General features: G+C 31.3%; 4 protein-coding genes across 8 annotated transcripts in view; 3 read left to right on the forward strand and 1 right to left on the reverse strand.

Annotated features, from left to right (window-relative positions):
- LOC144858840 (cilia- and flagella-associated protein 119-like) overlaps positions 1 to 13,684 on the forward strand; it is a 91,941-nt gene extending 78,257 nt beyond the window's left edge. The window contains exon 9 of the transcript XR_013616669.1: positions 13,674 to 13,684. The gene's annotated coding sequence lies outside the window, so the exon portion shown is untranslated. The remainder of the gene's footprint in view (positions 1 to 13,673) is intronic.
- The window catches only part of LOC144858833 (solute carrier family 2, facilitated glucose transporter member 1-like), a 52,388-nt gene extending 33,412 nt beyond the window's left edge, over positions 1 to 18,976 (forward strand). Inside the window, exons 7-15 of one of the 5 annotated variants that reach the window (XR_013616667.1) lie at positions 31 to 218; positions 774 to 884; positions 2,011 to 2,112; positions 8,989 to 9,064; positions 11,068 to 11,195; positions 11,580 to 11,732; positions 15,846 to 15,878; positions 18,584 to 18,633; positions 18,892 to 18,976. Coding sequence is in view for 4 of the 5 variants with exons in the window: in XM_078714960.1 (XP_078571086.1) it covers positions 31 to 218; positions 774 to 884; positions 2,011 to 2,112; positions 8,989 to 9,064; positions 11,068 to 11,195; positions 11,580 to 11,774 (800 nt within the window). In the remaining variant the exon portion in view is untranslated. Of the gene's footprint in view, positions 1 to 30; positions 219 to 773; positions 885 to 2,010; positions 2,113 to 8,988; positions 9,065 to 11,067; positions 11,196 to 11,579; positions 14,901 to 15,845; positions 15,984 to 18,236; positions 18,344 to 18,583; positions 18,639 to 18,891 lie in introns of those variants that run through there. The other 4 variants (XM_078714962.1, XM_078714963.1, XM_078714961.1 and 1 more) reach the window with 4 other exon arrangements.
- Positions 4,141 to 8,194, reverse strand: LOC144858836 (uncharacterized). Its single transcript, XM_078714969.1, has 2 exons — positions 8,163 to 8,194; positions 4,141 to 6,071 (listed from the first exon to the last, which is right to left on the reverse strand). Exon 2 carries the CDS (start codon positions 5,878 to 5,880, stop codon positions 4,645 to 4,647), a length of 1,236 nt encoding a protein of 411 aa, XP_078571095.1. The 5' UTR covers positions 5,881 to 6,071; positions 8,163 to 8,194; the 3' UTR covers positions 4,141 to 4,644.
- Positions 18,977 to 23,295: 4,319 nt separating the features above from the next.
- LOC144835565 (somatostatin receptor type 2-like) lies at positions 23,296 to 24,495 on the forward strand. Its single transcript, XM_078690646.1, has one exon. The coding sequence runs from the start codon at positions 23,296 to 23,298 to the stop codon at positions 24,430 to 24,432; it is 1,137 nt and encodes a 378-aa protein (XP_078546772.1). The 3' UTR covers positions 24,433 to 24,495.
- The last annotated feature ends 2,232 nt before the right edge of the window (positions 24,496 to 26,727 follow it).

Raw genomic sequence — 26,727 nt, forward strand, 5'->3', positions numbered from 1 at the left:
CTAAATGAATGAATTACATTTTCTCCCCAGCTTTGAAGAGGTTGCGAAACTTGGATGATGTGAGCTACGACATCAATGAAATGCAAGCTGAATATGATAACGAACAAAAAGAGGATAAGGTTTCCGTTAAGCAACTCTTCCAGATGAAGTCCTTGCGGCTTCCTCTTATCATTAGTATAGTCATGCAACTCTCCCAGCAGCTTTCCGGAATCAATGGAGTAATGTCAATTTTGTTTTCAAATAAAAGTTTTAAAGGAGTGATATCAGTTAAAACAAACTATTTGTATATTTGTCTATTGGATTATAATTTATAAAAAATAATTTTATTAAACATTCAAAGTCATTAATTAGTTAATTAGTTTGCAAACTCTAAGTTTTGTGAATAAAATGTCCAAGGTTTGGGAGAATGCATGCCTCTTATACCCATTTTACACTGCTGAGCTAAAATAAACTATTTTCAGTATATTTACACTGGCAAGTGGCACATTTTGTGTTTTTATAGTTTATTTTGTATTTACTGTTTGTATTGTTTGAGGGTCCCTAATGATCAGCTGATGTTGGATGGACCACCCTCATAAAATATTGTTGAAATAAAATAAAATAAATAAATAAATTTCCTTAAATAGGTGTAGTACAGTATTGCTCTCTATCATATAAAGATACATATATTCTTCATTTATATGATGTTTCTACGTGGAAAACGATTGATCCAAATGTGATTTAGCAGATGAAATTGATATTTAAGTGTTAACAGCATGTTTGTTTTATTGTAGGTACTATATTACTCCACTTCTATATTTGAAGACGCTGGTATTGACCCTGATAAGAGCGCTTATGCAACTCTCAGCACTGGCGCTGTAATGGTTATCATGACCATAGTCACTGTAAGGCTTGTTTTTTTTTTACAATTATCTAGAGGAGTTGGTGGTCAATTTAAAATTAACAATACCTGAACAGTTATTTTGTGTATCCTCTGTCTTTGTCACTAGACCAGCATTAGTGACAAAGGATAAGAAATATTGGAATATGTAGCACCCTCTATCGTTTGGTGTAGTAGAAACTATTTATTTTTTATATGATCTAAAGATGTTTGCGGTGATAGGAGTATTTGACTGGTCCTTAAACCAGACCTCCCAACTCTCCAGATAATGGCGGGAGTCTCCCGATAAAGTGCAATTTCCTCCCAATATTTTAGATAAGTTTATCCCGATATTTCTAATTTCTTTTATATTACTCTAGATAAAGAAAAATAAATATGCAAAATTTCGGTCCATAAGATGGATATTAAATTCATGTATTGTTAGTTAAGTTAAATAATGAGTTGGCATCGTATTTTCCGCCTTTGGCACGTCTAACATCCATCCCAGGTTTACTATTATAAATACCAATACCTTTCCATTTTTAAAGGTTTGTGTGTGTATGTATTTTAGCAATTTTATAGCACCCTCTATAGCTTGAAAATGATTTTGAAAAAAACCTCCCGATATTTCAGTTTTACAAGTTGGGAGGTCAGCCTTAAACGAAGCGAAGAGTCAAAAGAGTTATATCTCAAAACAAACGAGTTAATAGATAATAATAAAACCTGAACTATTATTATTTGTGTCACTGTATCTTTTATGAACAATGAGCAAGGATAAACTTATATATGAAACCTTTGACACTAGACTGTTGTACCATGCTACTCACAAATAAGAATGATTGTTATAGCACCCTCTGTTGTTTGGAGTTGTAGAAACTTTTTATATTAGGATAAATCCTATCTTAAGCTCTGTCTACACTATCAAACTTTATTTGACAACGAAAATGTGATGTGCCCATATATGGACATGATGATGTCATACCACATACTTGGGTATATCCTACCATATTTGTGCACATCACACTTTTTTTGTCAAAATAGTTTGATAGTGTAGACAAAGCTTTATAATGTATAAGGTTCTATGAATGTGTTTGTAATAAATTAAAAATTGGCTCACATAATTTTCATTTTAACAATTTGTTTTATTGTAGATTCCTTTAATGGACAAGACTGGACGAAGAACCCTTCATTTATGGGGTTTAGGTTTGATGGCATTATGGGCCAGTATTTTAACTGTTTCTTTAGCAACAAAGGTATTGTATTTTTTTTTTTTTTTTTAAATAAAATCTATTTAATATACTGTATACGGTAAAAAAAGAAATATTGAAAATAATTCTTATAGATAAGTTTCAATGTGGCAGAATGTTAAATTTGACCGAATAGGTCAGTTGGGCTGACAAAAGGTGTCGTGGTGGAAAACCTTTTTTGTGTAATCTAACCATGTTCGTTCAGGCTAGGCCAGAGTTGCCGCTGTTTACCAGGCCTACAAAATAAGCCTACCTAGGCTAGGCCTAAATACCGTCCAGGAGAGGACATTCGACACAAGCTACTTAGGTTTTAAACAAAAAAAATATAAATCAACGTACAATGAACAAGTAATGTTGTTGATACTGTGATCAAATTTCATATTACTACACTACAAACTTGGTATACCATCTTACAATATTTTGCTGAGTAATTGGAGGACAAAATGTCATCAACTAGACCGAAAAGGAAGAACGTCAAAAGTAAAGTAATTGACGATAATCCGCCTACTAATAACCACTCGTGCAAGTCAGCTTCGCCATTAAAAGGGGCAATTACTGACTGATGACCCTCAACTAATCTCTATAGTTGCTACAACTATTAGTAATCACCTTCTTGCTACGCCTGTATTGTTTGACAAAATTATTAAAGCTGTATGCAGTAATAAGTCGCTAATTTCAACAATTCGTAAAAATATTTTTGAAGGTGTAAGTGACGTTGTTTACAATGGCGTTGCCATGGATACAGAAACAACAGCGGGCGACATAACTAAATTTAAGGAAAAAAATGAAACACTTGAAGCCAAAAACAGAGTCTTAGAAGACAAGATTGATGACCTAGAACAATACAGTAGAAGAAACTGTCTTCTATTGCACGGAGTTCCCGAATCGGCCAATGAAGATACCGACAAAGTATCACTCAGCATTTTGTCTAAAATCTCAGACAATGTTAAAATTGTTGATCTAGATCGCACACACCGGCTAGGTAAAAGAAAAAATCCAGAATCCAGTACAGAATCGAGAAAGGTCAGACCGATACCAATCATTATAAAATTCTGCTCATACCAGATTCGCTCAGAAATCTTCAGCAACAAAAGGCTACTTAAAAACTCTGGAGTTTCGATTACAGAAAATCTCACATCTAAACGCCTAAAACTCCTTCAAAAAGCATCTCAACATGAAGCTGTTAAAACTGTGTGGTCTATTGACGGACGAATTACCTGCTTGCTAAAAAACAAAAAAAAAATTATCGTTAAATCAGAATATGATCTGCATCATTTGTAAATTAAAAAACTAATTTTGTAGCTTACTTGCAGTATAAACAAATCCGAAATAAAGGGAGTTACACAATAATTGGCAATTGTATATATTTCAAAGAATTTATATGAATACTAGAGTGCGAACTAGGCCAACCTTTGCTGATTGCCATGTTTCTTTTTATATACAGAAGTGTCACCATTTTTTGCTGTTTCGGCTGTTTAATCTCAGTTTTATTTGCTGGTTAATCTCATTTCAATAGCTCTCGTGAATCTGTTTGATGGTTGTTAAACTCCTTATTCAGTTCTATTTCAGCTGAAATTATTTCCTATACCCCTGTTTATAACGCACGCACAGTAATAAATTGTTGTCATTACATTACACTAATTAATGTCTTTTATACTGCATTAATGTTGCAATTCATATTGAAACTGTAAGTTGTTCTATGGTACATTATAAATATACATTCAGTATTTCACTTTCTAACCTAATACAGTTTCCTGGTTTAGATATTGTATTACAAAACACATCAGTAAAAGTTTTTTAAAGTTGCTTTGTTAAAGTTGGTCCTTCTTCTATAACTTGTCAAAATTGTTGATTTGACAATTTTTCGTAAAAGTATAAAAGGCAATCAATTATTATAGACACGTTTACAGTAGAACTTTGGTTTATTCAATAAAAGTAATGTAAATTTTTAATTAATTATAACTACAACATTGATTAATAAAAAAAAATCAAGATAATATTTTTTGTATTTGATAAATATATCTGTTTACATAACTTTCAGTAAATAATAAGCAGCTTAATGGTCAATCTATACAGATTATATAGTGGAAAACAAAAATCTAGAAACTATGTTATTTCTTATTAGCATTTACACATAACACGGAGTTGGGCAGAAATCCTGCTCAGGATAGATACAGATTTTACATGGGACAGGCATCCATTTTTTCTGTTTGCCGTTAACACTTGTCTGTGTAAATTGCACTTAAATATGTTTTACAGTAATATACAAACTGGTTTGTATTTAAAATACACTACTATTAAATTGTTTTTTAATTTGTGGGGAAAACCCACATTTATTTTAATTGAACTTTCAATTTTACTTATAAAAACTGTATATAAAATTGTTTAATTTCTAAAATAAAAAACATAATTTACATATGAATTTTAAGAGATGTGATTCAATTCAATTTCACCTTTGTAAAATTAGAACAGTATTTCTATCATTAACAAATTTACAAATTCGTTTTTTCATTGATGTTTTTAAATCAAATTCTCGCATTATTTTTTTTTTATTATATACTTAATAGTCCTCTTTTGAGACGTTTTGTCTAATGGTGTGTTCATATAAAAGCATTCATTCATATCAAAGATTGGTTTCTTTGTGGGCCTCATCGGTACATATGTATCGTGTTCAAAGTTTGATACAGCTGCATCGGCAGTGTCCGTAGCACATTCTGTATCAGAGTATGTATTATAGCTGCTTGTAGAAAAGGTATCATTTGGTAAATGATACACTAGGCTTTCTGGAACCTGATCGGCTGAATCAGTGCCTGTGGAATAGCGTTCATTATGGAAATGATAGGTGGGAATGTCTTGAATCTGATCAGCTAAATCGTTGTCTAAGGAATAGGTTTCATTGGGTAAATGATAGACAGGACTCTCTTGAACCTCATCAGCTAAATAGCTTTCTTTAGGTACGCTATACACCAAGCCCTCTTCAGGGGACCTGTTTGTACAGAGAAGGTTATCCATAGATGCACTTGGCAGCATATTGTCCCGTTGCTTATAGTCTGAAGTTAATATGAAGTTTTGCTCCAAACTCTCACTAGATTTGCATTTATCTTTCTTGTGTAGTATGTCTTCACTTTTTGATAAATGATTGGACATCTTAGAACGGAAATTAATGCTATCATGGCCGATCATAGGAGTGAGATAAAGGTCTTCAAATTCATGTTCTTCCACTTTGGTTCCAGATATGTCTAGTGGAGCTGAAGGTTTGTGTACTTCCACGAACACCTGCTTGATGGTCTTTTCATGTTCCTGCCCACATCTTCTTTCTGAAACGTTGTCATCAGCATTTTGTTTATTATCTTGAATTGCAAGTGGATTTTTCTCCATTTGTAATTTGGTGTCGTCCTTGCGTTTCCCACTGGGATTAAATGTCGATAAATGTCTTGCGCCGTGTGAAACTCTTCTTTCAGAGAGTTTCATACCAATGTGAATAAAATTTGGGAAGCCAATCCTTCGTAATAAGGAATTTGATGGCTTGCGCCCTCTTTCGTTGTCTTCATCTTGCTTTTCTGGAAAATCTGTATCTTTTATGTGCAAGTTGCTTCCACATGTTTCACTGCAGTCGGATTCAAAAACCACATTATCACCATGCTCACTGTCATCTGGTACATAATCTATGTACTGTCTTTTAAAGAATTTTTTATAGCACATTGAAAATATTTTATACAATAAAGCAGTTCCGATGATGGTTGAAATGACAGCAATAATCAGTTCTTTCGCCATGTTTTAACAAGCAAATACCCAAAAACTTCAAAAACGTTCCCTCCAAACTAATCCTAGTGTATATTGGCATCCATTTTGTGTTGACATGCAGTATGATTTAGAATTGATGTATTAATATATTTGCTTGCAGACCTCTACTCATTTTCTGATAATTTTGAACAGTACAGTATTTCTAGTATACTATTCAAGATCTGAAAAAAATAATAAAAGAATAACAAATTGAAAAATAAATCTCAATCACAAATTGGTAGGTGGGAAGATTATTTGTTTCTTAAATATTATTAAGCACTCAGAAACTTTGCAAAATGTGAAGATCAACAGAGACATGATGTTTGAGATTACTAGACGTTTACATAGACATTTTTGGATTGTGCATACCAAAAGGTCTCCTTTATATTGATACTTAAATACTGATTATATTTTGATACAGATATTTATAAATTTGGCATAGAAGAAATTCTAAGCCCAGTGATATTATAGATATTTACTTATTTTTAAATGATAAAAATTACAATAAAAATTCAAATTTGTCCATCCCTGGATTTTTATAATTAATGTTTTGAGTGGTTTTCACTGAAAACCTTTTTAACAATTTTAAAATAATCATTAAAATTATTTTATACTTAATCAACAGAATAATTAGATAATATTTGCTTTAAGCTTCATAAGTATAGAATTCTGATATGTTTATGAAATGTAACTTTCAGTTTCATAAAATAATAAGGAACTTAAATGAAATATTGCACTTTATACATTTATATGTAGAAATATAATATAGATAAATAAGCATTAGGCATGCACTTACTATTTATAGATTTTAAAAGCAACATTTAAGAATAATTCAGCAATTTATTTACTTTTGAAAAAAGAAATAGAAAGATGCAAAACAAAGTATTAATTTGTTATCCGCAGTGGGCAGTGATTGTCAGGATCTTTTTTTTTTTCTGTATTATTTGCCTTTCCTCCAATTTTGTTAAGAACGTTTAAAATTTGTACACAATACATTTTGAATATAGACCTTTATCTGAATTTGTGCATCAGTTGTATAGATATGAATTTATGTCAAATTTTATGTACTGGATGCTGCGACGTCATCATATATGGCCAGTCAAATCTTTAATATAGAATTTTTTTGTCTTTTGTACTACTTAATCAATGTTGTGTGTGTACGGATATTTTAGTGTACTGTCTTAATGTTTGGTACCCCACAAGTTACTGGACATTTTACACATTTTGCTTGTCCCTAACTTGTCATGTGATTATTGAAATTGGATTTCACCACAAATTGTACCATCAAATTGAACTGTTGCAAGAGGACACACAAAGTCTCTAATAGAAGTAAGCTGAATATTTTACAGAAGTTATGGCCGTTTTGGCAGTTTTAAATGAATCCTAGCTACCAACCAAAAACCCTTTAACTTGTGCTAAGAAACAAATAAATGTAAATATCAAATTGAGACAGCTAATATGAGTATTATTTAGACACTTTTTGTATCTATCTTAATAGAATTAAGCATAATTTATATTATAGAAAGTAATGTTTGTTTGGTTCTATTAAAAAACTCAGTCGATCTTGTGTGTCTGTTTGTTTGTTTGTTAGCAGGATTACTCAAAAAGTTATTGCAAGATCTTTACCAAAATGAAAATACAGATAGATAGGTGGTCAAGGACCACGCCATAAATTGTGGAGGCAATCCGGACGAAGGTCCCAATTCTGGAACACGGTCCCAATTCTGGACCACTTTTTAGTATTATTTTCAGACCTGCTAGTGTTAAGATAGGAGAGAATTTTCAAAAGCCGGCGAGCAGTCTTAAAGTAACAAGTAAACTGAAATTGCAAGAGTTATAATTTTTGATTTGTAATTTTAAAACATAATTTGATTTAATGTACAGGTTTTTTTATACGAGTAGTTTTAAAAAACCTATTTCTTTTCAAATTCACCCGTTTGGTTTTGGCGTAGCTGTTCTATTGTTAGTTGAAAGGTTGGTTACATAACCATTACACCAAATTCACATACACATATAGTGAAATTAGCCTGATCACACACAGCATTAGGCCACAAAAATAAATTTCTGGTGAAATCTTATGTAGAATTTTACAGTAGGCAGAGGTATGCACTCTCGGAGTGGCGTTGTAGCTTACAATGTAGAGGTTTATTAAGCAATCACTGTAATAAACAGTGTTTCAACAATTTTTTCAATTGTTATAATAACTGCAGTAGAATTATTTTGACATGGTTCAAGTATAATTTTTACAGTCAACTAATAATAATTGTACTCACCTAATCTTCACACTATATACATAATGTTACTGTTCAACTGGTTGAAATGAAATGAAACCAAAATCATTAATAAAAAACTATAATAGCATACTATTGATGTGAAAGTGCCAAGGACCAATCAGACCAGTCAGAATAAAGATATAGTGTTACGTATAACAATTTTTACAATCTTCTGTATTATTTATGAAAGTAATTGTTATAAGTTTCATATTTATTTTGAAGCCATCAGTTTCATATAGAAAGTTCAACAAACACATTGTGTTTGTTTATTTCATGTATCTTCAGTTTTTAATGTCTTTCTTTATATATAGAGGCTGGAAAACTATTCTGTTTTGTGATTTGTTAATTTCATATAATAAAATAATAAGAAATGTAGTTGAAAATCTAATTCAATTGTGTTGTGTACAATAGTTTTTACTCTTCTACTATCTGTCGGTCGGCTGTGTCTTAAGTGAGCCTATCTAGTTTGGTACAGCTTTTTCGATTCATCCTGTCTCTAAGTATATATTCGTTTCGGTATTCCAAAATGTTTCTTTACCTACTTATCTTCCTTTAAAGCTAGTTTGAGGGTGACGTATCATATCTGGAAATTGGCCGTACCAATTTAGTCTTCTCCTTTACTGCTCCATTTTTCTGGTTCAATATGTCTGGTTTTCTGAAGAGTCTGGTATTCTGAATGTTTTAAGGGTAAAAAAGAAACATTTCAGGGAAACTGTCCAGTTTTCAGAGAGTATAGTATTGGGAGGGTGTATAATTTGTTATATGTACCTTTAACTGTTACAAGCATAGATTCTTAACTGTATAATGTGATTTAAATATTTTTCAGGATTCGTGGGGCTCATCATCATACTTGAGTATTGTTGCTGTCATAGCTTTTGTTGTTGCTTTCGCACTTGGACCAGGTAAATTTTTATCAATAATGTTTTATTATTTTCTGTTTTATTATAAAAATGTGAGACTCTCCCAATATACTGTATCATCGGCAGAGGAAGCGATATGTATAAATTTGACTATTTGATGGTTCAGAATATAGACCTGTAATGGATTTTTTATTTATTTTTTTTTACCTACCATATTTAATGAGGGTGAATCCATCCAGCAATTGCTGATCGTTAGGGACACTCAGAGGTTCACAAGACGAACATATACACAAGATGCTCTACATAAACAAAGTCTTATTACAAGTCTTTGGTAGTGGAGTTGTAATTTTGTCCTTGGAAAAAATCCTGACATGTGACGGGGCTTAAACCCAGGACCCTTGGAGTGGTAGCCAAGCATCATAACCACCAAGCCACAACTCCACTTACAATTTTAGCCTAATTGTGCATAGGCCCTTATAAAAGAACATGACAGGGCTATGACTGATACTGATAAATAAATTTAAAATCGTGATTACATGTAGGCCTGTAATATTTTGACATACAGATAGATATATTTGTGTAGGGGATGATTGTCATCAGTACTCTAGGCCACATTCACTAAGTAATTGGTGTAATCTGACTCTTCAAATTGCAGATATTTGATACTCTTCTAGATATTAATTGTTGTTTACAGAGTGTAACATTAGTGCCACTATTCTCTGCATTTAGTCGCCTGTCTTGATAATAACAACCAGCCGTGCATATTCAACATGTGTCCGCACTGTGTAAAATTGATCGATAAGTTTTGTCGTGAGATTGCATGTTTACAAATTGTAAAGTGAAACTTTAAGTGTGAAAGTGTAAATCCAATTTATTGATACTGTACTCTGTTTAGTATTCTTAACATGCAATGGTGGGATTAACCTGTGACTATGTTTTATGTTTTCCTAGAAAGAAAACTAACTGTCTGCTACGATAGGATTATATTAACCCGTAGCTGTAGTTGATGATATAGCATTATGGAATTTGTAAATTTTAATGACTTTATTAAGTAATTAAATGTTTTATTCAGTAGTTACTATAATTTGTAAAATTAACATTATAGAACTGACTTTTCAATTTGAAAGAACAGAAAAATTAAATCATATGCAGAGATCTGAATGTGTAAAGTTGCCGAAGGATTTCAAAGAGATTAATCAGTTAGAGGAAATATGGCAAATGTGATCATGTTACAAAACAATATAGATTATCTGATCCTAGAAAGTAGGAAAAAAAACTTTTGCTATTTTTCCCCTGACTGTAATAAAAAGCTCATGAAAGTTGTCATTCTAAAATAACTGCTTTCAGAAATTAGAAGATGGTCCTTCGAAAATGTTTGTGATAAAAACTAACAATTAAAAAAATAATAATTGTCAGCATCAGGCTGATATTGTAAATAAGACTAATATTTTGTTTTGGTCTCTTAGGAAAAGCGCTATATAAATCAATATTATAATAATAATATTAATAACATGCAATGATGGGATTAAACTGTGACTTTTCTTTTATGTTGTCCTAAAAAGAAAATGTAACTATCTGCAATGGTGGGAATAGAGAAACCCGTAGCTCTGTTTTGTTTTTGTTTTTTGTTTTTTTCCCCAAAGTTCATTATACAGCAATTTGTAAATTTTAATGGATTTATTAAGTAATTAAATGTTTTATTCAGTAGTTGGTATACAATTTGAAAGGATAGACAAATTAAATTGTATGCAGAGATCTGAATGTGTGACACGTAAAGTTGGACAAGAATTACAAAGAGATTGATATAAAAAGCTCACGTTTGGTAGAAAGTTTCCAAAATTCCAAAATAACCTATATTAATCGCTTTTGGAAACTAGAGGCTGCGAAACTTACAATTAAAAAGATAATAACTTTCAGCATCACGCAATAATTAGTAGACCAGGTGTAAACAAGAAAGAAAAAATAAAGGATTGTTTGAATAAAATATTGTAATGGCAGCAGTATTTTTCACAATTTTATCATTTTCTTTTCATATGTATTTATAGGTTCGATTCCCTGGCTTATCGTAGCAGAGTTATTCTCTCAAGGACCAAGAGGAGCTGCTGTAAGCGTAGCATTCTTCATTAATTGGTCAGCAAATTTCCTAGTTGGATTGACCTTTCCGTTCCTACAGGTATGTGGTGTTGATTTATATATCCAACCAAGTACTGTAATGCTTATTCAATGCACCAGAGTTCATTTATCCGCTATATATTTGTTTTTCCCTCTTGTTGTGTTTGTATTGTCCTGTAGCGTAATATTATAATTATTTATTTTTTATATTATTATTACAGTTGTCTGATCTTTTTGACTTTATTTATTATTCATTATTAATTTTTTAAACCAGGTTTAAAGCTCCCCTGAGCTTACTTGATTTTCTGCCAGGCTTTGAATCTAAGTAATTTAATAATTTAAATAATAATCTAAAGTATTAATTTGTTTTATGGATTGCGAAATAAAAATGAATGAATGAATGAATATTACGTTATACCTCATTATTATTTATGTCTGTTTCTAGAAATCATTGGATGCATATGTTTTTGTTATCTTCATCATTTTACTTGTAATCTTTTGGCTGTTCACGTACAAGTTCTTACCTGAAACAAAAAACAAAAGTTTTGAAGAAATATCTGCAATTTTCCGCAAAGAGGCGGGAAAAAAAGATGAATACGTAAGTATGGCTCCGAATGAGAAACCTGAAAATCAAATATAACCTTTGATTTCTGCGTGTTTTCGTTGTCTATTGTAGACTATGTTAATTGCCACTACATTATTTATCCAAACTTAAAAATATCTTATGACACTGACAGTTATATCTTTACTATTACAACAGTATTTGTTACACATACTGTTACAATCATTCAATCAAAATGACAGGAATTTATTTAGGTGTTATATTATAATAATATATATAATATTAAATATTATAGTATTTTATTTCAAAATACCATTTGAATACTAGACTTCATATCATGTGGTCATTTTGTTTCATTCAATGGTAAAGTAATATTAAATAGTTCTATTGAATTGCCAGCTTGTTGGTCATGCGATAGACTCTATAAATCAACACCCCTTTCACATTACTATTAAAACTTGTGAGTTTTACACACCGGAACATCAACACCGGTGTTACAGTATGTTTTGTAAAAAAAAAAATCTCTCCATTCCATACTAGTGAATATATGGTTGTTTAACTTAACAGCTTTGGTAATGTTGATTTTGGCCAAAAACAGTGCCAATACCTACTTTATCATTCATGAAACATTTTTGCCAGTGTAGCAATATAGCCAAAAATATCTTATTTCTACATATTCATAAACTGGTGTAGTAAAACAAAACAAAATCAGTACAAAACTAAATTTCCAAATTCCAATTGAATTTATTGTTACTGGATTTTTTTTAATGAACACGTTTCTTTCCTAATAATCTTTATTTCAACATTAAAAAGTATACTCGAAAAGGTCATGTTGTAGGTCAGTAAAATACGTTGAATCAAACAAAATGTAGTATTTACACTTAAGAGGTTTCTGAAATGGCTACAGTAAATGAAATGAAAAAAACAAAACATATCTTGAGCAACCAATTTCAATTTAACCATTCTCATTCTCTACAAACTGAATATATACTACGACGCCGTTTCTAAGAAAAGCAATCAAGTGTTGGGCTTATTGCAATATAGACGTTCTTTTATCTTTTTCTGTGTAGTTATGATACTGTTTAAAATAAGAAATTAATTAAGAACAACGCACAAACGAATGCAATGCAACTAATAATATATATTTATACCAATGATCAATTCTTTCAGTTTTGTAGGTATTAAGTTTACCTAATAAGTCACGGACGAAGAAGTTTAATATTATGAGGATGAATGTGTTTTGAATAGGTTAAGATATTGTCCCTTAATAATTTAATGAATTATTTACAGAAATATTTTATGGAATAATGACCGTTATTTCAAATGTTTTAATTTAATGGTGTAGTGATGGCTAAAAGTAGTGGAAACTGTGTCGGCTATCGATTTTTGCGACGATTGGGGACTATGTCATGTTAATTCATTGGGCGCATGTGGAGATATTGGGATGTGCTTCCTTGCTCCCCACATCTAGGTCCAGACGACGACCGACCCCAAATCAATTGAAAGCTATTTAGTGGTAGTTATAAGTGTGCGCTTCGGATCGTATTCGGCAATTCTTTAAGATTCTAAAACTATTTGTTAATTTTGTTTTTCTTTTTCTACTTTTTGGTAATGCTTTATATTTTGGTAATTTTATTTAATATTGTTTTTAAAGTAAGGAAGAATATATTTGAAACTGTAAAAAATAAAATCCAATTCAGCTTTAATATAACGTAAATACATTTGATGTATTTCAAAAGTTTATAATTAAAACTTTAATCAAATAAGAACAATAGGTTTATTTATATAAGGTAAAGGTAAATGAATGAAGGGATAGAGGGTAATAGGTAATAACAACGTAGATATGCATTGGTGCCTAATATAAAGTAGGGAATATTAAGTAAAATAATCTCGCTCTTCCCTGATATTAATTACTATGACTGAAACTGTTTCGTACAAATGAAATCTAACTATTGGATATTATTATCATTTAATAACTTTGTATTATAGGCTATACACAGAAGATGCAGTGTAAATATTTGATTTAATCCCATTGTGTGAGCAAAGATCAATATGATATTATTATAAATATATTTTAATATTATTTAGTGTTTATTTCTGGTATTTATCACTAATAATGCAATCTGAATTTAATTGGACACAATTCAGTGGTTATGTTGATAAATTCTCGCACGGAAGGTACCGGTACTAACTGACATCCCTGACCCATTTTTCATCAGTTTTGATGACTTATAAAACGACGTCTTGTGGGTGCTGTCACAGATTCATGTTAAATCCTCCTTGGTTGGACCAAGGAAGGATAACAATGATCAGTGTGCCAAAAACGTACTTATTATCATTGTATGACAATCGTGTAAAATGACGTCAAATGCATGACTTTCACAAATGCATGATAAATCCTTAATATTTAAGCAGGGAAGATAATGAGTGCTCAAACATTACATTATTATATTCAATATAATACTACATCTATTATTTACGATGGTCAGTGGATCGATAAACGCACCATTCTCATGGTTGATGTATCTGAAATCAGATCAAGACATTCATGCCCACTTTAGCGTAAGATAGTTCTGTTGGCTACTCTAAAATACACAATATATCAATTCAATTATCCCTTAAGACAAAATCACCTTGTTAGAAGATACTGTATATTTATTTTTGGCCTTTCATTTGGTACCTATAATTTCCTGGAACGAGAAATTGTGTATACAGTACTGTACTGCATTTTTAGAAAAAAGTCTATCTTATTGTTAGTTGTTTTTTTTTAGTTTTTAAGTTTGCTTTTAATAAAAAATGTGTAAACCATAAAATGAGAAATTAATATACGATTCATAAAGTACTATAAATTTGGGCATTTCCTTTCTTTAAAGGTTGTTTTCCACTACGCGAATTTACGTTATACCGCCAACAGATCGCTAGTGGAAAACGTGCTTGAAGGTGACTGTTACTATCTAAGTTTTAAAACTGTACTATTTTACTCTACTTTTGTTACACTTATATTTTTGTTACACTTAAAATTAAGTAGTAGTGTTAGTACTGTAGTAGTATTACTGAGATCTTTTCAAATCAGTATTGGTGACGTGTATCTCATACTAATTATTACAAAATACACTGTAATAAAAATGTTACTTTATGCTTTTTGAATCATTTTTTTAGTAAATGTAGAATTCACCACCAGACAATAAATATATTTTGCACAAATGGTGTTATTTGTGAATTACTGTTTTACGTTATATATGTAACTACTATGTTGAGAATATTACAATTTTAATGACGTAGAGGCATTATCTTCTGCGCGGTTTATACAAACACGTTTTACGAATTTATTTATGTATCTATCAATCTATGTAATTGTTTGTATGGCGCCCTACAAATAGCACAGTACCTAACAATAGTAGCATTATTAATTAAAAGAAAAAGTTTTAAGTTGACGTTTAAATAGAAGTGCCGAATTCTCATTCGCATTCCAGATCCGCGGCCTTATATTAATCGAGTGTGTTGAGAATACAATTGCCACGACGAAGAGGCATTATCTTCTGCGCGGTAATAATATACAAACACGTGTGCCTGTATTTCTAAATGCGAAACATATCCCCCTAAAGTTTGGTGACGGGCAAATCCCAAATTCGTGTTCACGAGTCCAGTTTTCTGGACCAGCTTTTAATTAGCCTACTCATGGAGAAAGTAAAATGTTAAAGCGAAGCTTTGAAGCAAATTTTCCATTCACTTAGTACTAACTAGTGTACTTTATTTTATACTGTACGAAAGTACAATATGCATGTCAATATCTTAACTGTGTCCCTGTGTTACCTGCAGTAAAATAAAATATTTATACTAAAAATTGATATTCGTAACTAAAATGTATATGTGAATAAACTATAAATACAGGAAAAAAGAATAGAAAATGTTTGCTTATCAATACCGTTTGTCGTTAAAATACTTTAAAGAGCAATGTCTAATTTCTTTCTTTTTTTTATTTAAAAATATTTTTAATCAAAACATGTTTAAAGCGCGTGTGGGTATAATAATGATGTGTGTAAGTTCTTCTAACAAGTAGTGCATGTTTTTTCCACTGTTGTTTTGCATGGAGGTTTAAAACAAACAAAGTATTGCTTAATTTATTTCAACGTTTGTCTCATATTTCAGACCCCACTAATAGTGGAAGATTGAAGCTAAAAGGTACTAGAAAACTATTTGTTTTGTCGTTTTATTTATGAAGTGTCTTTTCGGTCCACTAATATGGCATATGCACATGGCACACTAACTATATTTACTTATTTTTCTCTTTCTGTGTTCAAAAAATGGAAGAGGTTGTTTATTTGAATTTTTGTGATTCCAAGTATTAAACATGGTGACGTCATTAAACGGCAACTTTATGTATTAAACATATATTATACATAATAGTAATATATTATTCCGTGTGGCAAATAAGAGTGGTTCTTTAAAAGAACGAACGCTTCCTATTGGGGGGGGGGGGGGGGGGGAAGTTGAAGGAGGTAGAACTATACTGTATTTAGTTGTCATAGACCAAAGTTTATTATATTTCGTATAATAGAATAAAACATACCAAATATTTAGCTGGTCTTGCCTTGTGTGGGCTTTTTGCGGAACTCCTCTTCTGTGCCGGTAATAAACAGTTTATGTATATAATGTGTATTTAAAAGAAGTTTTTTATTTTTAGTTCATCTTTATTCTGAAGTATACCGTACTTTTATTTGCTTTTGTTACAATCACAATGTTTTAAATAAGCTAACCTCATTTGTATTAACCTCTCTCAATTTTGTTTGTTCATTTTTGTCTTGTCATTTAACCTCAATTAACCTCTCTACATATTGATCACACAAATGTTATTTGTTCATTTGTCCTGTAATATTTTATTAAAATAAATAACATTTGTAATTATAATTACTCCCCAAATAATAGTTCACCGATGATTTCTTTATTGTTTATTTAACGTTTATTATACTGTCACATATGAAACTGATACTGCTTTACTATGATAATACACCCAGGGAATAGTTTATAGAAATTGTTCAAATTTCAAATAAAATTTGTATTGAAATTAGTTGGCCATCTGAGATAGATGGTTTTGAAGGAAATATTTGAAAGAAGAGTAAGATGAAGCATGTCGGATATCTAAAGTTATAACGATAGCGAGTACCTTTTCCTGTAAATCGTTGACGTTTCAATGATTACGTAGAAGATCGTCGATTATTGTTAACGCTGGCATCGAATAACGTCGACAGAAAAAAAAAGGCTTAAAGAAAAATAATTAAAGAAAGACGGAGCATTAAAGGTAAAAGACTGTTCCAAAAGTTTCAAAGATCTGTAGGGTTAAAATCATTGTTTATTCTTGCGTCCATTAGGCCTACAATAGTGGATTTAAATTTATGGATTGGAAATGGTAACTCAAGACTAAGAAAATAATATACTAATATTTTCGTGATATGTTGTTCATTTTCTTTAAGCTTAACTTGCATTCAATGTTTATGTAAGGTATTTCAAGCGTCATAATGTCTGCGGCGGTAACCACTTAAAAATCATCGTTGATTGAAAATATTACACTGACATTTATACGAATCTCACAACATTAATTGTATTAAAATGCTCGACCACTTATGGAATTATTATGTTATTGCAATACGGTTCGTCAAAGAAATATCATGACATGGACATTGTTGTAATAACAATAATATAGTAATAATATTAAATATAGTTCATGCTATCATAGAGATATTTTAGTGAATATATATATAATATCTATATGATAGTTCACTTGCACTGATGAAGGGCTAGTGTTGCCCGAAAGCTCTGCTAACTTTTCTGGCTGTTTTACTTTATCGTTTTGATTTAGCTTTTCGCTTTTTTTTATATCTCCATTGCGATCCAGCCACTGATACCCACAGCATGGTCATTTTTCAGTATTTTGCCCTTGGATTTATAATATCCATATGATATATATACACTGTAATTTCCCGAACTGGGTTTGGTCAACTATCCGGTTCCTGCTCCAACGAAAGCAGCATGCGGAACTCTAAGAAAGTCTTTATGATATGTTAGTTATATAATGGACCGATACGTGGCTAAGTTGATAGAAAATTGAATAGACTTTATTCATCTGTACTTGTGACTTACGAGCAGGGACCAAACCATGACAATGACACATTAATTTTACGATCAATCTGGAAATGATTTCATAAAATCTTTCATTTATCTCTTACACTCTTACCCTGCTTTTCAATTAATATTCATCAGTGAAGAGCCCACCACTTAGAGTTTGTATACGTTTTTCTATTTATTGTTTCCACTAACATTAACTAACGTCAAAATAATACACTACTTCGTAGTCGTAATTTCGCACAATCATCAATCAAATGACTTTTTAAAATGAGTATGTTAAAGATATTATTGTCCCCCTAAACTATTTTTTCCAATTTTTATAATATGCCAGTTTAATGTCACATAATAGTTATTCACTTTGACCAAAAACTGGATCGAAAAAAACAAATTATTTGTGAAATTGTTTTTTTTTTACAGAAGTGAATAACTTTATTAAAACTGCAAAATGGCTTATTTAAAGTCTCATTTTATTATTCTTCATTTTTCTTGTTTTTGGGGGACAATACATCTTTATTGTCAGCCTATATCGCCTGATTATAATTACTAACTGATTGTTACGCTTGTAACGACCTCTCTGTTAATCAGAAATGGAGGAAATTACTACAATTTGACTTGATAGAGAAAGCATTGCCTAACAGTAGGCATAGGATGCTTTTAAAGTACTTTGACATTTGAAATGTCATATTAATATTGAAATTCAATGTATACACGTTACCTGAAATTATGACGATAACAAAAATAATAACTTAAATTTCTTATTGAAGATCAAAGAACTTAACTTTAAGTAAAAGCCACAAACTGGACAAAAAAACAGGTATGGATGATTTAAAGACTTTCAACAATTTTCGTGCAGTACAATGTTGTTGAACCATTGTACTTATCGTCAATTCATACTAATACTCAATATGATAGGCCTACAGTTGTCTTCAACTCTTCTTCAATTGCCGTGTCACTGACGATTGTATTGTTTGGGCAAACGTTAACCGCCATTGCGTATGCGCTTTAAGCATTTTGCTGCAATATTCATTTAATCTCATTTTTTTCTCACCTCTCTTCATCGGCGGAATGATAGGTTACAAGGACGAACTGACCATTCTCGGGTACTAGGCGTATTATATAATAGGCCTAGATAATTATATACCATCCCATGGTAACCTCCACAGAGCACCTCCAGCATTCGTGATGGCTAAAATGCGTAACGGATCAATAACAACCAAACTTAAACACAATAACAGATTTCACTTAACGTATATGAATAATAAATGACGATAAATAATGATATTGATCATTAACACGTTATTATTGTATTTGAAAGAATCAATATTCAATTAAAGTTGGTATGCCGTTGGTTATATTCGCTGTAAATAAATGAATACCATTACATGTGTGTACAGCTACTGACGAAACGTACAGATTTGGCATATGATTTCGGAAGTGTTTAATGAGTGATGCTATGCCTACTGTACAATAAGCCGCAGTAAACACTGATGTTGATTTAGAAAATAAATACAAGAAACATTGTTATCCCGAAATACTCATTGACCCTATATCCATGCAGCTTTAATAGGTAAGTTTTTAGTAAGTTTTTTTAACATCTTAAAAACAATATTTACACTTTTTTTTTCTTACCTTTTTTTCATTTATATGGCGCTTTTTACAAAAAAATATTATCAGAGTTAATAAAGTGAATGTCGATAGTTTGAATACTATAGCATAGTTAGACCTACCATGACGACGTTTCGTTTTGTCTAGTACTGTATTATACCTTCTATGATAATTGCACCTAGGCTTATTGATGGTCTAGCTGTGGAAAATAACATACCATTATCTACTTACTACTATCAAACTTTACTTGACAAACAAATGTGATATGCATGATGTCATAACACTACCATTATATAGACACATCACACTTTTTTTTGTCAAACTAACGTAGATAGAGCTTTAGGCTTTCTTTATAAGAAAACATTCACTGTTAGATAGCTTTGGAATTTCTCCTGGAAATAATTCGGTGTAGTAGAACCGATTAAATAGTTAGCAACTAATTGAATAGGCTGATATATTCAGTGTCTATTATAACATTGTCTCATCACTAACCAAGTTGATTAAAGTTAGCTTTTTTTTAATTTGAAATGAAACGTATGTTAATTAAACGGCTTCTTACATCACATTATTACTTTTTACCAAAATAGAGCAGAACAAATCAATACCATCCTACCGCGACATTGATATTAAAGAGGTTGGTCAAACTCACCTATACGCACGTATCTGTGTCACTACACTACACTATACGAATTATCATATATATTATTTAATTTCCATACAAAGACAAAAACGAATATTATAGCTTTTTTTTTTCATCTGGGCAAATAATTTTACCAACATTTGTTACTGTTGTCTTCTTGAAACATGTTTATACTAAAACTCTGTCTGAATTTTCTTGAATAATTTTGGTGGTAAAATGTGATTTGTGCCAAGTTTAACAACTTAATTTTCGTCAGATACAAAAGCGAAAGAAGAGAGACACTAAAAAAACTCTGAAATTTACTCTATTTTACTCTATATTTGTAATCAATTAGTAGTAACGGAGTTGTACACAATTATTAGGATTTGTTTTCTCCAAATGATCGTGTCAGTGAATAACCTGACAGAGTAAAATAATGCCAGTGCGTAAAGCTCTGTCTATACTATCAAACTTTATGTGACAACAAAATATGCTGTGCCCATATATGGACATGATGATGTTATATCAATACTATATTTGGCATACCACTACCATATTTGGGCACATCACACTAGTTTGATAGTGTAGACAGAGCTTAAATCCAGATAAAATAATACAATTAAGCGTAACTCCAAATAAAGAAATGTGTTATGTCTCTTTATTTTGAATTATGATTCAGTGAATGTTCTGGTAACTGACACAGAGTCGTACGTATTATGAACTATCTGTACAACTTACAATCACTTAAGAGGATTTTCTGTGTTTTTTCTGTGGGCTGCATCATCTTTTAACGCCCATATTTTATTGTAAAGGAATTAAATGACGTAGATTCCAACATAAAAGAATTTGGTTAATTCTAAAGTAATAACTAATTATCTGGAGGTATCAGCCAATCAAATACAAGCCACGCCTTCTGTTAATTAATGTAATACCGTTATAACTATCTGCCTTCAATGGTGTAAAATATTTTACAAACCGACGAACTAAGAATATCGGAGTTACTTCAATCGGAATTGTAGCTGTTGCTATTAACATTGAAGAATAAAGGACAGGTAAGACATTTTTAAGCTATTAAGTATACAGTACTTCGTCTTGTGAACTTTTAGAGTTTAATTTTATGAACCGTAATTATTGTTCTCGAATCTCGCTGCCATGCAGGAAAATCCTTCGTCATATTAACTACACGTTTGGCTTTTTAGTAAATGTTAATAATGATATTATTCGCAACACATTCTCAAATAAATAAAGTATGTATGTACTATACTATGAAATATACTCAAAGTATTTTCCTATTGAGGACGAAATAAAGCGATATGATTTGAAATCCCAGGACCGTACCAACTGAGAACAAGTTTGTTGATCATATCAAATGAAAACGTTGTATCGCAGATACTGCACGCTTTTCCATTATTGATAATAAGAATCCTAGGCGATTCGACCCAAATCGATTTCTGGAGAGAGGTAGAAGGATTAACACATAATCAAACATAAAAGTATTATCCAAGACATGATAGTTTTACTTATCTATTACTTTATGATATGTAATAAGGTAATGCGAGAATACCAAATACAAGATTTATTCTGTTTTAAAGAAAACACTATAAAGTACAAGTTCAACAACAGTTAAGTCTACACTGTTATTACTGCAGTAATTTTACTGTCTATAGAGTCGTGTCGTTCTGCAGGATGTTCGTTAAAAATACAGTAATACTAAAACGGGTACCATCAAAACCACTGAAAATGTCCCTTTAGGCCTCTGAACAAAATCTTGTCATGGCCTTATTATTACAAATCCTTATATACAATATTTAAAGATGTATTGTCCCTTTGACTAATTCCAAAAAAATAAAAGATTTCGAAAAAGGTGGGTCATTTTAAAGTATCATAATAGTTCTAAGTAATAACTATCACTAAAAATTTGTCGAAAAAAACTTATTTAACTGAAATACAGACGTTTTTTGTTTAAAAAAATAACTTTGACTTCCAGTCAAAGTTTTCGATCAAAATATATCCCATAATGAAACGCGCTTGTTTGGCTACTCTGTATGCATAATCATAAAACTTCCTCACGATCTGTGTGAAAATACCTTCTCAACCGTGGCGAGTTGTAAACAATCCTAATTAGCATATGCATAATGCGTACTCGTGGTTTGAAATCTTTGTTTACTTTCGCTCGCGACGATTTTCCAAACGAAATGTAATCAAATTAATTTACCTGTTAATTAAATAAACTTTTTCGACTTAAAGTGAATAATTTTAATATTACTTTGATATGGCCAATTTAAATTTAGAATACTTTGACCTTCATTTTTTTTGTGTTTCAATGGACAATACATCTTTAAACACGGTTATGTAATAATTACAATTGATGCAAAGAAACTTTAATAATGATAATAAACAATTATAAATATATATTTTCCCTCTGAATTTAAGTTTTTTTTAATATGTCATTCTAATGTGACATAATAGATATATAAGTTAAATATTTACCTTTAAAAACTATAATTTAAAGCAAAAAATTGTAAAATTGACTGGAAGTAACTGGGGTTTAAAATGCAGACGTATTTGACTAAAATAGATAACACGAGTCGGAAATTGTAATAGAGCAAGTTTGTGTAGAAATAATGATATTTTGATAATGTAGTATATATTGATAGACACATGATTCCGGCTTACGGTATTATACGATAATATAATAAATAATATTTATGCAATACATTTAATTTGTTTATTTCACGATTAGCAATCAATTATTATCCGTTATCAATAAATATCTATAGTAACATAGTGTATTGGCCTAAATAACAAGATATGTGAATAATATGTATCTTTATTACCCTTACTTAGAACACACACGAAAAAAAAGTAATTTAAAAAGTATTTTTTTATAATATAAAATTAATATAATAATAAATTTAATAAATACTACATGGACTTTTGTAATGAATAATGAATAATGTCAATCATCATAATCATGTCAATTATTCAAAAATAGCTTTTTGTAGATAACCCCTTTTCTCAAAGTAGGGCAGTATACGGTAATTGAATACATACTCCTTATGCAATACATTTCATTTTTTTATTTCACGATCAACCAATTAAATTAATGTGTCTCATGATAAATGAGTGCCTTTTTATTTTATGGTTAAATTTACCCACATTTTGCTCACTTGTGTAGTTTGTTTTTATTCTAAGCTTTTTATAGATACCATTTATTTTTTTAACCTTTATTTTATTTTTTTAAGGTGAAAAATGAACAAATCAACGTTTTACACTGATTCAAATATTGTGAATGAGTCGACGACTGATGTCATAGGAACAGTTGAGGAGACCGATTGGAATGACGTAATCAAATCGTACTCCTATACAACTTCAGATGAAATTGTTATCTCAATATTTATGCCAATTGTTGTAATTATCGGTATTATTGGGAATCTAATGACAATCACTGTAATAGTGAAACATCCTCGCATGCGCACATCAGTCAACGTGTATTTAGCCAACTTGGCGATTGCTGACGTTCTGTTTCTTTGCTTTGCTCCTGATCTGATATGGTCATCCTTTGCGCAAAGTCCATTACACGATGCATTTGACATGAGCATCGGAGAGGATATTCTATGGTTTTGCCACTTGAACTTTTACATCGTGGACACTGCGTTGCAAGTTGCAAGTTTCACAATCTTCTGGATGTCTGCTGAACGATACATTGCAATTTGTCACCCTTTGAAATTTCGGAACAGTAAATTTGGAGAACGTTCGAGATCCGTACAAGTCTGCGTTATCATGTGGCTGATATCCTTAACATGGCAGGCCCGGAAATTTACTTGGATCGCTATAGTTTCATATGAATTCCCATGGCCTGATATGTATAACGGGGCTCCAAATTCAACGATAGTATGTACTTACTGTGATCCGAACACCGACAGTTGTGATTTTCAAAATGATCTTTTTGTGATCGATAGTTATTTATCGTTAACCCTAATAACAATTGTAGTTGGTTTCTATACAATAATCCTGATTACACTCAAAAGATCAACCTTTGCAACAGCCAATTCAACGGGTAGTAAAGCAAGGTCAAAATCAGAAAAAAAGGTCTTTATGACGATCTTCCTAACTGTAACTATCTACATATTTTGTATGGCACCATTCTCAATTATGAACCTTGTGTATATCTACCATGACATTGACCTTAATGTTATACTTCAGATTGTCAACATATTTCGTGTTGCACTTTATACCAATTCATCCATTAATCCTTTCATATATAATGTTGTAAATGAAATGTTTAGGAAAGCATTTGTCGATGTTTTCTGCAGACTGCGAAAGAGCAAGAAGACGAGTGGAGTTACAGTAGTTTCACAGACAAACCCCGCTTACGTCAATGGATGACCATTTAATATATTTGTTAATATTAAACTGTTTGTCAAATTACATAGAAGATACACATTACTACAGTAGTTTTATTGCACCTTTTCAGTTTGTAGCCTATGTCTACAGAGCTTAGAGGTTTCACGACATTAGGCGTTATATGAATCCATAATAAATTATATATTATAATTTAAACACTTTTATCTTGAATAAAATTTCATTTTTTAAATCCCAGTGTTGTTACATTTGTATTTCACGTGAACTCCGTTTGCCGTAGAGGCGAGTATTATGTATACGAGTTACACCATACCTTCCCACTAAATATGACAAAATGCATTGTACTCTGCCTGCTTCTTAACAAAATTCACACTTGAAAGAAAAGAAACATTGAACATAATTCAGAGCCTGGAATAGACTGCTATGAGCGAGTGCAGAATATATTTGGGATTTTTAGCCTAATCTCACTCAGTTATTTTTTGGTGACCGAATAAATATTAGTATTACTATTTTCACCGTAGCGGCTAGTTTTGGTTCTAGACGGCGATTTGGTCTAATTTTCATAAAAGAAAATAGTTGGCATACACGGCGTGCCATAACAACTATACTTCAGCTGGAAGCTATTTGTTTTACGATAGTTACGCAATGATTCGTTAGAATTCCTATTCTTTAAATAATAACTGCGCATACACCTTAATCACAGCTAGGATCGTGAAATTTGCATAATTATAATGTTTAAACCATAGAGGGGGCTATATATTGCATCTGAAGATTTCCAAAAAATTAAAATGCCCACTGGGGGCGCTAGTTTTAAAAGAAACACACGGGAAACTTTTTATATCTTCAACTGATTTATTTCTTCAAATGATTTATTTCCAAAATTGCATGTGATTGATAATAGAATAGAAATTTAATATGAAGCAACGCAGTATGAAAAACAAAAATAGCATACTCGTCAATGTGGCTCCCCTTATACATGGCTGTAGGCCCCTTTCACACAGAAAGAAAAACTCCGGAGACACTCCGGCGGTGTTTTAGTGTGAAAGGTAAAATCACTTATTTCAAAAGTCTCAGAAGTCATATAATGTTTTACTGATACTACTTATTTTTTAGACCCGCTATATATTTTGTAGAAATAGTATTTTGAAATAAAACCAAATCAATGATTGATCGTGTGAAGATGGCCTTTTAATCTAAAAACTCCAGAGTTTGATGTTGGTACTTTTCACACCAACACACCGCAGTTCGCCCTCCGGAGAACGTTTAGCTGTTCAACTCCGCTGTTTTGAACTTCGGAGTTTGATTTTACCTTTCACACCAAAACACCGAGGCGTCAACTCCGGAGACACTCCGGAGTTTGGCTTTTGATGTGAAATAGGTATTTGTGTTAATATTCAGTAACATAACTGGCTCATCCTGTGTGCCAGTTATGTGGTACATATCATTTCAAAACCTGAGCTTCACTGACCAGATCTAATAACATCGAAACAGTACTGTCTGCAGATTAGATAAATACATACATAGAAAAAGAACTATAAAAGTTTAATATAAAATGAAATAATATATTTGTTGTATTGATGTTTAAAAATATTACAAGTAAGATCAGTGTAAAACATAGGCCTATCTTTCTTCTCAAAATAATATCAATTATTATAAATCTGTTTAAATATTATTGGACAAGCACGGCAGATATCTTTTACAGAATTTCTTCATAAGATCCACATTCGCGAAACAAGAATGAACTCGTCGTTCAAAAATTAATATTGAATAACCCACAAATAGAGTAATTCAAATTTGTCCAAAAGGTTCTGGTTCTAGACGGTGGTTTGGTCTAATTTTCATAAAAAGAAAATATTTTGGCATATACGGCGTTCCATAATAACTATACTTTACTGGAAGCTAGACTATTTTTTTTATTTAGAGTTACGCAAATTAGTTCGTTAGAATTCCTATTCTGTAAATATAACTGCGCATGCACATTCATCGCACGCTAGGATCGTGAAATGTGCATAATTCTAATTTATAGATAGACTATAGAGGGAGCTATGTCGTATGAAGATTTTCATCCTAATTTTTCTCATTGGCCGAATGGCTATTGTTCAGTAAATATCTGAAAAGCTGTATAAAAAACTCATTTATGTCATTAGATTCTTTATTTTCAGTTGATAGATTATTTGCATGTATAAAAAAACAATACTAGTCAAAAATAAACTGACACGTGATCCATTTTATGTAGTGCCCTCTACCAATTGTTATAGAACCCTTTTTTGCTTGGTCACATTTTCCATTGCGCGAAATCAAATTACCGACAAAAAGAAT

This window comes from Antedon bifida, chromosome 2, assembly GCF_963402885.1.
Source record: "Antedon bifida chromosome 2, ecAntBifi1.1, whole genome shotgun sequence".
NCBI classification, from domain to species: Eukaryota; Metazoa; Echinodermata; class Crinoidea; order Comatulida; family Antedonidae; genus Antedon; species Antedon bifida.